Genomic DNA, 13,100 nt, shown 5'->3' with positions numbered 1-13,100 from the left:
GTTTTTCTGGCTTTCTAGATTTAATTCATGTTACCCCACAAGCATGGATATTTTGGAAAGTGGTCTGTTGATGTACTTACTTGAAATTTCAAAAGGTACTAAAACATTTTTTCCATTGGGGAGTTGGAGGGAGGGGAAAAAGTCTCTTAATAAAGCCAATGTTTTAGAGAATGAAAAACTTATTTCTTAGGTTGTCACTTGTCATTAGAAAATGGACACTTCTGCCCAAAGTCATTACTTCTTAAAAACTTAAAATTGCAATCCTGGGCCAAATCCCTTCTTCCTTTGTCTGATTTACACGTTAGTGGGAATAGATAACCCTTATTTGGGCTGAGCCAACAAAACACATACAAACAAAATTTAATAATCTATAGTAAAGAAAGTTTTCAATGTAAGGCACAGTTTGTGTCAGGAAACACTATCTAAAGACACTTGACTTGATAAACACAGTGCCTGGGGAATAAGCCTAGAAATTCCCAAATACACTTTTGTTTTGACTGAATAAAATCTCATGATTTCTGGGGAAACCAAAATCTAAAGATAATCAACTTTACATTTACTAGGTTGAATCATATGAAATTGCTAACTGATCATTTTTGACCAAAAGGTGATTTGGTGCCCCCTCTTCGAACTGTCAGCAAAGGAGGGAACAGCTTCACTGTTTAAAAAGTTGGATGAAATTGTAGAAGATTTTAACCATGGCAGAGGAGGGAAAAGCTTCACTGTTTAAAAAGTCTGATGAAGTTGGGGAAGATTTTAACCATGGCAGAGGAAGGAACAGCTTCACTGTATAAGACTGATGAAGCTGTGGAAGATTTTAATCATGGCTCCTTGTGACTGGACTACACTCAGGGCTGTACTGAGGAGACCACCATCTCTGGTGAGTTTCTTGCCCAGGGAAGGGAGAGGTCTGGGGTTTTGCTGATTAATCAGCATCTCAAAATAGTTGAGGAAAGGGGACTCCTCTTCAAGTATCCATGAGAAAGTTATTTTTGTGTCACTTAACTATAGAATCAGAATTCCAGGTCCCTGGGGCATGTGTCAGAAGTATATGCATATTAATGAAAACTCACCATTTAATATTTCTGTTAGGCTTAGAGATGGAATTTAGCTAAGATCAATCAACTCCATTTGCCTTGTAGCCATCAGAATTTTTTTTGCCTTTGAAATAACTTAGGACTGAGGCAGCTATAGCAGTTCCCAGAGGGCTGAAACTGCAAAGGTAGTGGTACATCTACATAAGGCAGACAAGAATGGCACCCTAGCACCCGAGAGTCATGGGATGGAAATCTGCATTAAGGTACACATACCTGTCTGTATCTTAATACTTTTCTGTGTTTCTGGCAATCAAATTTCCTCATACTCAGGTACTCTGAATACATACTGCAGGCGTTAGAAGTAGTCTCTGTTAACAAGTGTTCTTCGTTTGATAAATCTGGCCTGTGAGGTCTGCAAAGTATTCCAGGGGGATAACATTTGCCCATGAACTTGTCATAGTCTAATGAATGAAACCCAGCCCACATCAGAGAAGCTGATGTCAGAACATTAACACACTGGGCTTTCTTCAATTACTACTTGTCTGCTAGTAGCCATGTTACTATCTGAAAACTAACAGAGAGGTAGAATGGCTTCTGCTTTATAGCTGTGGACAACAGCATGTGACTGGTTTTGTTGACAGATATATCACTCATATTATACTTTTGAAAGAAACTGAGTCAGACTCCAAGCAATGAGAAACAAGTCAATTTGATCAGGTGGAGGGGCCCCTGTCATTCACGGGCTTTTAAGAATGTTTCACACATCTTCACATGTTTTGAGTGAGACATGTCCTTGGACGCACACTGGACATGATTGCTGAAGCCAGGTCAGTAGAAACCATTGAAGTTTATTGGCGGTCACAATGCTTACACTGTATGCAGCAAACACCCTTACAAGTCTATCCGCAACCTGATCACGCAAGAAAGGATTCATCACACAGTCGCCAGAGGAGAAGGAAAAAAAATTAACAGGCTTGTTTCTGGGGGTAGAGGAGAGAAATAAAAATAAAACCTAATTGATGAGTGTCCCGTGGGCAAGAGCTGAACTAGAGATGTGTACAACTAGCAGCAACAATTGTGGAAAAAGTACAAGGCAAATAGCTTTCTCCATTAATTTTCCTCTGTAGGTTATTACTTTTTTTAATATTCAAAACATTTATTATGGTTTTCATTTTATAAAAATGTATATTTTTTAAGGGGTGGGAGAATGTTAAATACTTCATGCTAGGTAGACCTTGTTATTAAGAACCCTTCCACTGTAGTAACTTCCTCCAGTTCATACATTCATGAGTGCAGGGTACATATATAAATATCCACACGCATACATCCACACACACTGCCTCGAGGGCTGGGGAAGACTAAAATTTATTGGCCACACACAGCAGGGCCTCTGGTGGACTCACCCACATTGTTCCGCAGGAGAGCAGTGGGCTCACTTCCTTCTCTCTGGTCTCTGCCTTCACAGAGACCAAGAACCCCTACAACACGTCGTTAAATCCAACTTTTAAAAGCAAGAGGCATCTGTCTGAGGATGAGGGTAAGCAAAGTAGGAAAGAGGATGGAGATAAGAACACCAAACACTTTTAGCTGGAGTTATTTATCACTGCAAGGGGCTAGGGACCCAGGGCAGAATCTATACGTTCCAAGGGGAGGGACGGTGTTCTGGCATGGCTTAGAGTTCCTAATAACAAGGGTTAATACAGTAACAGGAAGTGATCATTTCTGGGTGAGGACAGGGCAATACGAAAAAATATACATTTGGAATTTTAGCTTTTTTTTTTTTTTTTTTTTGCCTCTCTACTGTGTCACTAAATATATCTCTGCACTCTCACACATCCTTGTCCAGTAAAGCTTCAGGCCACCAGAATACACATTTTCGTCACTCGCATACACAACCCCTCACATCAGCATTGGTGCACTAGACTCTGTAAAAATTTTTCAGTCACACTTTTTGTTTTTAAACTTGAGTCAATATAAACCTTGTTCAAAATGTTATGAAAAAATGTACATGTTTATACAAGGCAGGTTGTGGCAGGACACTAGGGGTTCTCCCCACTTGAGTGGCCCCAGGAGGAGAGGCTGGAGTCTCAGTTTATGTCTCTTATCTCCTCCCACCACCCTTCCCACCCAGTCCCCCAGGAACCAGCAGCGCCCTGCCCCCTAGTGAGTGCACTCACACCCCTATTCCCTGGGGAAGTAGCTTGTTGACCTTTGCCATTTTCCCCACACCCCTGGAGAAAAGAGCCAGGAACAGCCAGGCCCTCTCCCTTGCAATTGTTCGCTCCTCTGGGCCAAACCAAAGGGACGCTGCTCTGTACAGGTAGAGTCCAAGGAGGTGTCAGCTCATCATGTCATTGCTATTCACGCCATAAGTGGAATTCTTCATCGAGTCGTTGACTTCTCGACGGAATGCTGACAGGTTCTGGGTGAACCTGCAGAGAGGATGCATGTGGGTTGGGGGAGGAGAGTTGGGGGGAAAAGTATTTGCCTTTTTTTTTTTTAAGCATGGGAATTAGAATGTATGAATTGATGGGTTCTGTTTCAAAGATCAGTTAATTTCAGTCTTAAGACTCTAAGAGAAAGTTGGCTAGAGAGCTGGTCAAATCTGGGGCCCTGAGGGCTACCTTGGGCTCATGGCAGCACAAAAGAAATCTCACTGACAGAGGTAGGAAGTTGCCCTCACACGTGAGGGCAGTAAGCCAATGAAGCCATCTCATTTCTTAATGCAGCAAGACCAGGTGGCGTAGTGCTGTGCTGTCCAATAGGGCAGCTGCTAACCACATATGGCTACCGAGCCCCTGAATTATGGCCAGTGTGACTGAGAACATGAATCCAAATTAAATGCAATTTAACATTCAGCTCCCCAACTGCATCTTAATTTTAAATTAAAATGCCTTATTTTAAATTAATTAAAATTAAATAAAATTTAAAAGTTAATTGCAAAGCCCAGATACTCAATGCAGTTACTGGAAAGTCCCTAGGTGTGTTTGAAACAATCTGGGTATTATAGGAATCTACTTTGTCAACTGTAAATTTATGAAATCTAAATACAGATCAAGTATTTCTGATGAAAACGTATGAACTGAGATATGCTGTTAAATGTAAAGTACACAGGATTTTGAAAATGTAGTACAAAAAGAATGTGAAAACCTACAATTTTAAAATATTGATTACACACTGATATAATATTTTAGATACAATGGGTTAAATAAATTATTAAAATGAATTTTGCCTGTTTAACATGGCTCACTTTTCTATTGGATAGCACTGCTTTAGATGGCCTCCAAACACAGTTGTCAAAGACTTTAAAGGAACTGCCTGTTTCGTTGATTTGAAAAATAGCAATTGTCTGAGATTTCTAGGCAGGACGCTCTATACTCACCTGTCTCTGTTTTTCGTAAGAAGATTTCGCTCGATGCCTTCCATCAGGTTCTCAAAACACAGGTGCATGGCCTGCTGCTTCTCTGGTGGCTGGCTGTTCACGATACTGTTCCTTAGGTCAGAAAAATACTGTGGGGCAAGGAGTGGAACAGAAGGTTAGAGAAGCAGGGGAAGGCAGATTAGCCCTCCATCATCTGCAGGGTTGAAGAATGTTCTTCTCTAAGGAGGAATGGAAAGTCTACTAAAATTGGACACTTAAAAAAAAAATTCAGGCAAGAACTTGCGGGATAATATGTCTTCATCCTACTAAGAAAATCAAGAATTTTTAAATTGTAAAGCACTTTAAAAGGGTCATCTGATCCAGACCTTTCTTTTATTGGAATCTCAAGACTTGTTTATAGCAGAGCTAGAACTGGAACTTAGGTCTTAGGTCCTCTGATACCCAGGTACATTATTTCCTTGAAAGGTTTCTCTTACTGCCTAGGGGAAACACTTCTTTATCCTGTGTCTGTGAGCTACCACACGTGCTGACTTCTAACAGTTAAATGATTATGTGATACTGAAAGCACAAATGGGACATGCTCAGTAAATGACCCATTTTCCCTGTTTCACCACCATGAGGTGTTTCTATACACATTTCTTCCAGTGCTTGGTGACAGCAAGTGGGTGGTTGCCACTGCTTCTGGGTTGGCACCAGGGAGCTGGCTCTCTCACCTTTTCATTAAGCAATATCAAGCCAAGTAGTGGTCGGGACATAGACCACTGGTTCCTACAGTCTTCAAAGATGATGATGTTCAGCACCGTGGACAGCATCTGAAAATGGAGAATTTGAGGCAGTGACCTAATGTACTGCTACCCAAGATAAAACGACAGATTCCAAATACAGGAGTATATTAGGCTGAAGGCCTTTTCTGTATAGGGTAAATCAGACAAACAGTTTGTGAAGCTTCATCTGAGTCTTCTATTTCAAGGTTACCTTTTCTTCTAAGATATTCATTTCCTTTCTTGTTCTTAAAATTGGTTTGATTACTTCACTTACAAATGGATCTTTCCAGGTCACCCTGAGTTGTGGGGAATGGGATGGGGTCACGTAAACAAAATTACAGTTAGCAAAACCACCTTGCATGATCCCTTCCAGCTACTCGGAGTTGACAGCTTTATGACATCTTGGGAATGTAATGGAGTTCTGAATTATTTCACTGCTTCTTTACAGAACAGTGTGGACAAAGGTAAGATTGGCTAAAATCTCAGTAATTACTGATCCCATTTCCTTATCTATTTTCATCTAGCATGTATTTCTGTAAGTTACTTCAAGGCACATACAAATAAAATAAGGGCAAGCATATGGCTTGATCTCTCTGTGGCCAGTTATTTCCTTCCGTCTTGCATTCTTCTTCCTGTTTTGTAAACAGGAACACAGGCCTTTAGAAAGCTGGATGCTGCTAACTCCTGCTCTATTTATAGCAGTGGGTGAGCAAAGTAATTTTCACAGAAAGAGGATAGTGCTCATGAGACAGGTCCAGGGCATAGGGGTCATTGTGACACTCAGAAGAATAATCCAGAACCTGAGTTTTTTCTACATCCAGTGATTACTTGGCAAACTCAAAATCCACCTCAACTTTAAGACATGGACTTCATCTCAGCAGCAGGAACCTGATGAGATGTTATGTTAATCGTGTGTGGGCTCCCCTGTCTTGCAGAGGTCCTTCCTCTGTCGGACACCCCATCACTGCCTCCTAAGCCTCCACTTTCTTACCTGCTGGATCATCTCTGGATGCTGCTGCATAATGTGCAGAAAGCGGTCGCTCTCCTGGTTCAGGGGTGTGGTCCTCTTCTTGGTGCTACGTGACAGCTGCTTGAAGAGGTATGTCACAATGTGGTCCAGGCAGGAGCAGCAGCCTGTGCATACCATGGTGTCTGCAAGAAAGAAAGGTAGGGGTAGGACAGAGCTGCTGATGGTGGCCTGGACAAATATGGACTATCTTTGGGTGAGATCCATTAGGGTACTGTGGCCAATTCAGCCGAGGTAGTTGCTCAAGATGACTCCTGTTAACCTTTTACCCTCATTGTACAGTAGGGCTCAATTTCTAAGTTTGAAAGTGAGTATGTGGTAATAAAGAATACTGAAATTATTGGCTCGATGTGTTGTGGATGTACATATGTCTTCTGCTTCACACAAAATAACAAATAGTTTGATTCAGCAAGTGCTTCTTTTGTGCCAGATATTGTTCTAAGTACTTTATAGGTGTTATCTCTAATTTATCCTCTCAAGAACTCAGGAAGTAGGTTTTCTGTTTTACACATGAGGAAACCAGAATTAGGAGAGGTTATGCATTGGCCTAAGGATCAACTGCTAGTAACTGCAGGAGCTGTGATTAGAATCCAAGAAGCCTGGGGTATGAGCCTATGCTCTGAGTTACCAGTGGGATGTAATTAAACCCAGAATGATGTAGCCTCTGAATGTTTATGGTTTGTTAGAACAGGGTGTGCTGTATTATCTGTTTATCTCCAAAGCATCTCTGGGGGGAGCTGCAGACTCATCTATGCTTCTTTACAAAGGGAACAGTACAGCACAACCTGTGGACAGAACTCTGATGAGGTAAGGCCAAAGGACTAAGGGGCTGAACCCTTAAAAGAGTAAGCAAGTCTCTGATTCCTACGGGACTGACAGTTTATGTAAAGGTCCCTCTACTTTCTTTTTCTTTTTTCTTTTTTTGTTTTGAGACGAAGTCTTGTTCTGTCACCCAGGCTGGAGTGCAGAAGTGGCATGATCTCGGCTCACTGCAACCTCTACCTCCCGGGTTCAAGGGTTCAGGTGATTGTTCTGCCTCAGCCTTCAGAGTAGCTGGGACTACAGGCACGCACCACCACGCCGAGCTAATTTTTGTATAGAGACGGGGTTTTGCCATATTGGCCAGGCTGGTCTCAAACTCCTGACTTTGTGATCTGCCCGCCTCAGCCTCCCAAAGTGCTGGGATTACAGGCGTGAGCCACCACACCTGGCCAGGTCCCTGTATTTTCAGTAAGACATAAAAAGTCTTCCAAAGCAAGGGCTGATACCTTGACTGGACTGTACTAGATACGGCTATGCACCCTGATAGAATGATGGAAGTAAATGTGTACCAAAGTGGCACAGAGGCATGGATAATTCACCACAGTTGACAATCCAAAAGTCAGTCTATGTGTATTTGCAATATATCATCACTATTTGGCAGTTGACTTAATCTTCCTACTTACGTTTTGCTCAGCCTAATATAAAAATGTGTTTTATTCTCTGAACACATATACCTACTAAGATTGTTGGGCCAGGCACAGTGGCTCATGCCTGTAATCCCAGTACTTTTGGGAGGCCAAGCCAGGCGGATCATGAGGTCAGGAGATCGAGACCATCCTGGCTAACATAGTGAAACCCTGTCTCTACTAAAAATACAAAAAAATTAGCCAGGCATGGTGGCGGGCGCCTATAGTCCCAGCTACTTGGGAGGCTGAGGCAGGAGAATGGCGTGAATCCGGGTGGCAGAGGTTGCAGTGAGCCGAGATTGCGCCACTGCACTCCAGCCTGGGCAACAGAGCAACTCCATCTCAAAAAAAAAAAAAAAAAATTGTTGGAAGGTAGCCTAGAAACAAAATGGTTGACAGCAACCATATGGACTAGGATGAAAAAACTTATGGAGCTAGCTGCATGAAACCTTTCCCCAGCTTCCACGGCCCTCAGGACAGAATTCAAACAGCCTAATACGGCTTACAGGTGGGCCCCCTTCATGATCTCCAGATTTGCTCCTGCTTATCTCTAAAGCTTCATTTCATTCCTAATTCCTTTGTACTAGTGTGCCAGCCATCTGGATTTCCTGGTTCTTTCTTGCCTACAGGTGCAAGTGCTTGCTATCTCTGCTGCTAGGAACCCTCCCTGGCTAACCAGGGCAACATCTGTCCAGCTTTTAGGTTTATGCTTTGATGCCAAGTCTTCCAGCCAGTCTTCCTTGATCCTGACCTCCTCACAACCAGGAGTCTAGGTATTCCTGAGGGCTTGTGTAGCACTTTGTACTCACCCCTATTGTAATGTTTAAGTGATAAGTATGGTAAACAGGCAGTTGTTTGTTCATGCGTCTGTTCTACCCACCAGATAAGCCCCTTAAGGACAGGGACTATATGCTGTTAATTACCATATCCTCAGTGCTTCCACAGGGCCTTGTACTTAGGAGGGGAATCAGTGAGTGTCTGCTGGATGAGCATGTGCTGTGCATTATATACTCTATTGTTATGGCCAAACCCCCAAGGCAGTGGTGATCTTTTTGGACACTGGGGCAAGATTCTCTCTTTCTGTTTAGTTAAGTGGTAAAAAACAAACCCATCAACTCACCCACACCCCTCAGGTGCTTACCAAGTGCAGTAAGTCCTTCAGAAATGGAAGAGAGAATATACATGATGACGTGAGGTTCCAGGCTTGCAATAAAGTTCATATGGTCCTGGGTCAGGACTTCCAGTAGTGAATAATAAGACTGGCTGAGCTTGGGGTAATCCTGTGGGAGAGGAGGAGGAAGAAAATCAGCTTAGGCACTATGCACTCCAGCATGCAGGGAGACGATCTTAAATAGCTTAGCTCCTTTCAGTTGGGAAAACAGAAGACTTAGTTACAGCAAAAGGAGCCAGCTTACATAGTTTCTCAAGAGCAGTGTTCAGTCATGGGCTCAGGTGAAAAAGGCTGAATGTGATGAGGAACAAGATTCTGGCAATGCAGCGTAAGGCTTACCAAGAGATCACTGTGGGGAATAGAGAGGAGCAGCTTGATGAAGGTCTGCAGAGCATTGTCCAGGGCATCGTCTCCATAGAGACGAAAGACTCCGAAATTGACGTAACTCCCACTGAGAGCAGCCTTCAGCATGGAGAAGCAGATGGAGATGCCCTTGAGCTTCAGAGCATAGACCTGATCCTTTGGGACCTCTCCTAGTGTCAGGATGCGATTGCCTGAGTAGACATGTCATACATGTTTATTCAACCACATTAGAAGCGCTCGTTTAGATCAGCCTTCCTACTCCAAAGGCATACAAATTCCAGCAGGCCCCTGGTGACAGGTGGCACTCTAATGCACATGTATTAGCATACAATAGGAATGCTGTCCTGGCTCCTGCCAGGGCTGGCCAGGGACCCACATGCTGCTTATAGTGTGGTGACTGAGCTGGAATTAACTTCTAGAGGCATGATTATCTGAAGCACTTACCATACATTGTTATCATCTTGCTGGTTTCTCGGAAGAGTAAGATGCCATTGGGGGAAGAGACATCAAACTGGAGTCGCTGGGATCTGAGCAGAGAGCACAGGAGGAGAAAAAGTCAGAGGTGTTTTCTTGGAAGACTGGGGTACTTGAGGCTCTCATCTGAGTGCCATGGGTGATCCTGCATTTACATTAAGATAAGCAATTGCCTATCCTAATATGAGAATAACCAAGTTACAGATATTTAACCATGAAGTATCTTCTATCTTAAAGACCAACATGCTAGATTCAGATTCTGTTGCTCAAATTAAAAACATTTATAAGAAAAAAAAAGCAGCAGTAGATAAAATTACTATTTGAAAATTCTCAATTTTATTTGATTAAAGTATACTTTTTTTTTGCGATGGAGTCTTACTCTGTCGCCCAGGCTAGAGTGCAGTGGCGCGATCTTGGCTCACTGCAACCTCTGCCTCTCGGGTTCACATCATTCTCCTGCCTCAGCCCCCGGAGTAGCTGGGATTACAGGCACCTGCCACCATGCCCGGCTAATTTTTTGTATTTTAGTAGAGATGGGATTTCACCATGTTAGCCAGGATGGTCTCAATCTCCTGACCTCGTGATCCGCCTGCCTCAGCCTCCCAAAGTGCTGGGATTACAGGCGTAAGCCACTGCGCCCGGTTTGATGTCTCTTCCCCCAATGGCATCTTACTCTTCCTGACTCTTTTGTCTGCTCTACATTTTGATGAGCTTTATTAGATTCAAGTTGGTAAGACCTCAAAAGCCCAGGAGTCCTTCCTCCTTCCTCTCCCCGCCCCACACTGAATTCATCAAAATCTATCTCTAAAATAAACCCCAAATCCACCTTTCCCTTACATTCTGCTTCTACTCTTACCTGGCTTTAGTCTCATTCTTCACATGGTAGCCTTTAAAAAACTTAAATGAGATCATTTTAATCCCTTGCTGAAAACACTCTAGCGGCTTCCCACGGCAATGAGAATAAATGCCCACTCCTCACTACTGCTGTGTGAAGGCGCTAGATGATCTGGCTCTGCTCACTGGTCTGACCCGCTCCCACAGCCTCCCCCCACCAACCAGGCTCCTGCCACAAGTCCCAGCAAGGTTGTCCTATCTCAGGACTCATGCAGATGTTTTCTGTTTAGAAGACTCATCTTTGCAGGGCTACTGGAATCTTTCTTGTCATTTAGATCCTAGTTAATATTACCTTCTCTGAGAGGTCTTCCCTGACCCTCCTGTCCTTCAATTCCCGTCTATTTTACTGCCTTGTTTTATTTTGTTTCATGGCACTTAATCACTGGAAAGATCTTCCATACTTGTTTTTGTTGTGTGTCTTCCCCACCATTTGTAACATCAAAGAGGGTAGAGATTTTGTCTGGCATAGTGGCTAGGAAAGTTTGGCAAAGAGTAAGTGCTCTCAAGTATCTATTTTATAAATGAGTAACTCTTGAATATAAGTCTCCTGGGAAGTTATAGCCTCTTTAAGTATTACCCACTCCATAAAGTTGTTTTAAAACTTATTAATTCTGCTAGGCGCAGTGGCTCATGCCTGTAATCCTGACACTCTGGGAGGCCAGAGTGGGCGGATCACCTCAAGTCGGGAGTTCAAGACCAGCCTGACCAACACGGAGAAACCCCGTCTCTACTAAAATACAAAATTAGCCAGGCCTGGTGGCGCATGCCTGTAATCCCAGCTATGTGGGAAGCTGAGGCAGGAGAATCGCTTGAACCCGGGAGGCGTAAGTTGCAGTGAGCGAAGATTGCGCCATTGCACTTCAGCCTGGGTGATAAGAGAGAAACTCCGTATCGAACATAAATAACTAAATAAATAAAATTAATTAAAAAAAAAAACTTACTAATTCTCTCAGGACTGCCATGAGAGACCAATGCCCATACCTGAAATTCTGGGAAAGCTAAGGTGCTAGACTTTTCTTTTTCACTACCCTTAATTTGTTTTGAAAATCTTGCTCACTTTTTAAAAGTAAATTTTTATTGATCCTGCCACAACCTCTCTAATAAATACCTTTCTTAAGAAAGGGTATTTTTTTTTTTTTTGAGACGGAGTCTTGCTCTGTCGCCCAGGCTGGAGTGCAGTGGCGCAGTCTTGGCTCACTGCAAGCTCCGCCTCCCAGGTTCACGCCATTCTCCTGCCTCAGCCTCTCCGAGTAGCTGGGGCTACAGGCGCCCACCACCACGCCCGGCTAATTTTTTGTATTTTTAGTAGAGACGGGGTTTCACTGTGGTCTCGATCTCCTGACCTCGTGATCCGCCCGCCTCGGCCTCCCAAAGTGCTGGGATTACAAGTGTGAGCCACCGCGCCCGGCCAAGAAAGGGTATTCTAATACCTATCATATCCTTCTCAATGTCTCTAACCATGAAATGTGATGGACAAGGCACCATTACCAGATGTTAACTTTTATATCTGTGGGTAGGAAATCAGAATCTTGGTTGCCAAATTTACTTCTCCTAAGAGTAGACATCTGGAGATTCTTTTTATTTTATTTTACTTTTTTGAGACAGAGTCTTGCTCTGTCACCCAGGCTGGAGTGTAATGGCATAATCTTGGCTCACTGCAACCTCTGCCTCCCAGGCTAAAGTGATCTTCCTACCTCAGCCTCCTGAGTAGCTGGGACTACAGTTGTGTGCCACCATGCACAGCTGATTTTTTGTAGAGGTGGGTTTCACCATGTTGCCCAGGCTGATCTAGAACTTACTGCATTCAAGCAATCTGCCCAAGTCGGCCTCCCAAAAAGCTAGGATTACAGGCGTGAGCCACCATGCCCCACTGTAGAATCTTTTTAAAAGTGACTTATTGGATGGGCGCAGTGGCTCACACCTGTAATCCCGGCACTTTGGGAGGCCGAGGCGGGCGGATCACAAGGTCAGGAGATCGAGACCATCCTGGCTAACATGGTGAAACCCCAACTCTACTAAAAATACAAAAAATTGGCCGGTGTGGTGGCAGGCGCCTGTAGTCCCAGCTACTCCAGAGGCTGAGGCAGGGGAATGGTGTGAAGCCGGGGGGATGGAGCTTGCAGTGAGCCAAGATTGGGCCACTGCACTCCAGCCTGGGAGACAGCAAGACTCCACCTCAAAAAAAAAAAAAAAAAAAAAAAGTGACTTATTTCCTGCAGTTGACTATGGTTTTCTGTAGTTAGGAATACTATTCTTTCACACAAACAAAAACACAAAAACTTTTCGAATTTTAAAATGCAGTAGTGAATCTTATTATGTCCCACAATCTGCCCAAAGCACCAGATACAGCAAATTCTCTCAGATAACAGGGCAGATGTGCCCTTGCAAGCTCTGCTTCCTGCTTACCTATTATGAACCAATTCAGCCATCAACTTGAGTACAGGTGTAGTACAGGCTGGATCATGGTACCAGAGCTCAATTGCCCGTTGGAGAATTGGCATATAGGATGGATATCTGTAAATGAGGAGCTAAGGAAAGAT

General features: G+C 43.5%; 1 protein-coding gene across 3 annotated transcripts in view; it reads right to left on the bottom strand.

The window, feature by feature from the left end:
* Positions 1–1,759: 1,759 nt before the first annotated feature.
* The window catches only part of XPO7 (exportin 7), an 86,671-nt gene continuing 75,330 nt past the window's right edge, over positions 1,760–13,100 (bottom strand). For 2 of the 3 annotated variants that reach the window (XM_032143977.2, XM_032143980.2), the window contains exons 21-28: positions 12,967–13,074; positions 9,637–9,719; positions 9,169–9,383; positions 8,800–8,938; positions 6,175–6,335; positions 5,133–5,231; positions 4,420–4,547; positions 1,866–3,469 (exon numbers count right to left, since the gene is read on the bottom strand). In XM_032143977.2, coding sequence (XP_031999868.1) covers positions 3,376–3,469; positions 4,420–4,547; positions 5,133–5,231; positions 6,175–6,335; positions 8,800–8,938; positions 9,169–9,383; positions 9,637–9,719; positions 12,967–13,074 — 1,027 coding nt within the window. In that variant the 3' untranslated portion in view covers positions 1,866–3,375. Of the gene's footprint in view, positions 3,470–4,419; positions 4,548–5,132; positions 5,232–6,174; positions 6,336–8,799; positions 8,939–9,168; positions 9,384–9,636; positions 9,720–12,966; positions 13,075–13,100 lie in introns of all 3 variants that reach the window. The other variant, XM_058433590.1, reaches the window with a different exon arrangement.

The sequence above is a fragment of the Hylobates moloch genome, unplaced genomic scaffold (genome assembly GCF_009828535.3).
Source record: "Hylobates moloch isolate HMO894 unplaced genomic scaffold, HMol_V3 SCAFFOLD_22, whole genome shotgun sequence".
Classification (NCBI taxonomy): domain Eukaryota; kingdom Metazoa; phylum Chordata; class Mammalia; order Primates; family Hylobatidae; genus Hylobates; species Hylobates moloch.
The sequence above is the reverse complement of the archived record's forward strand: the minus strand, read 5'-3'. Positions and strand labels throughout refer to the sequence as shown.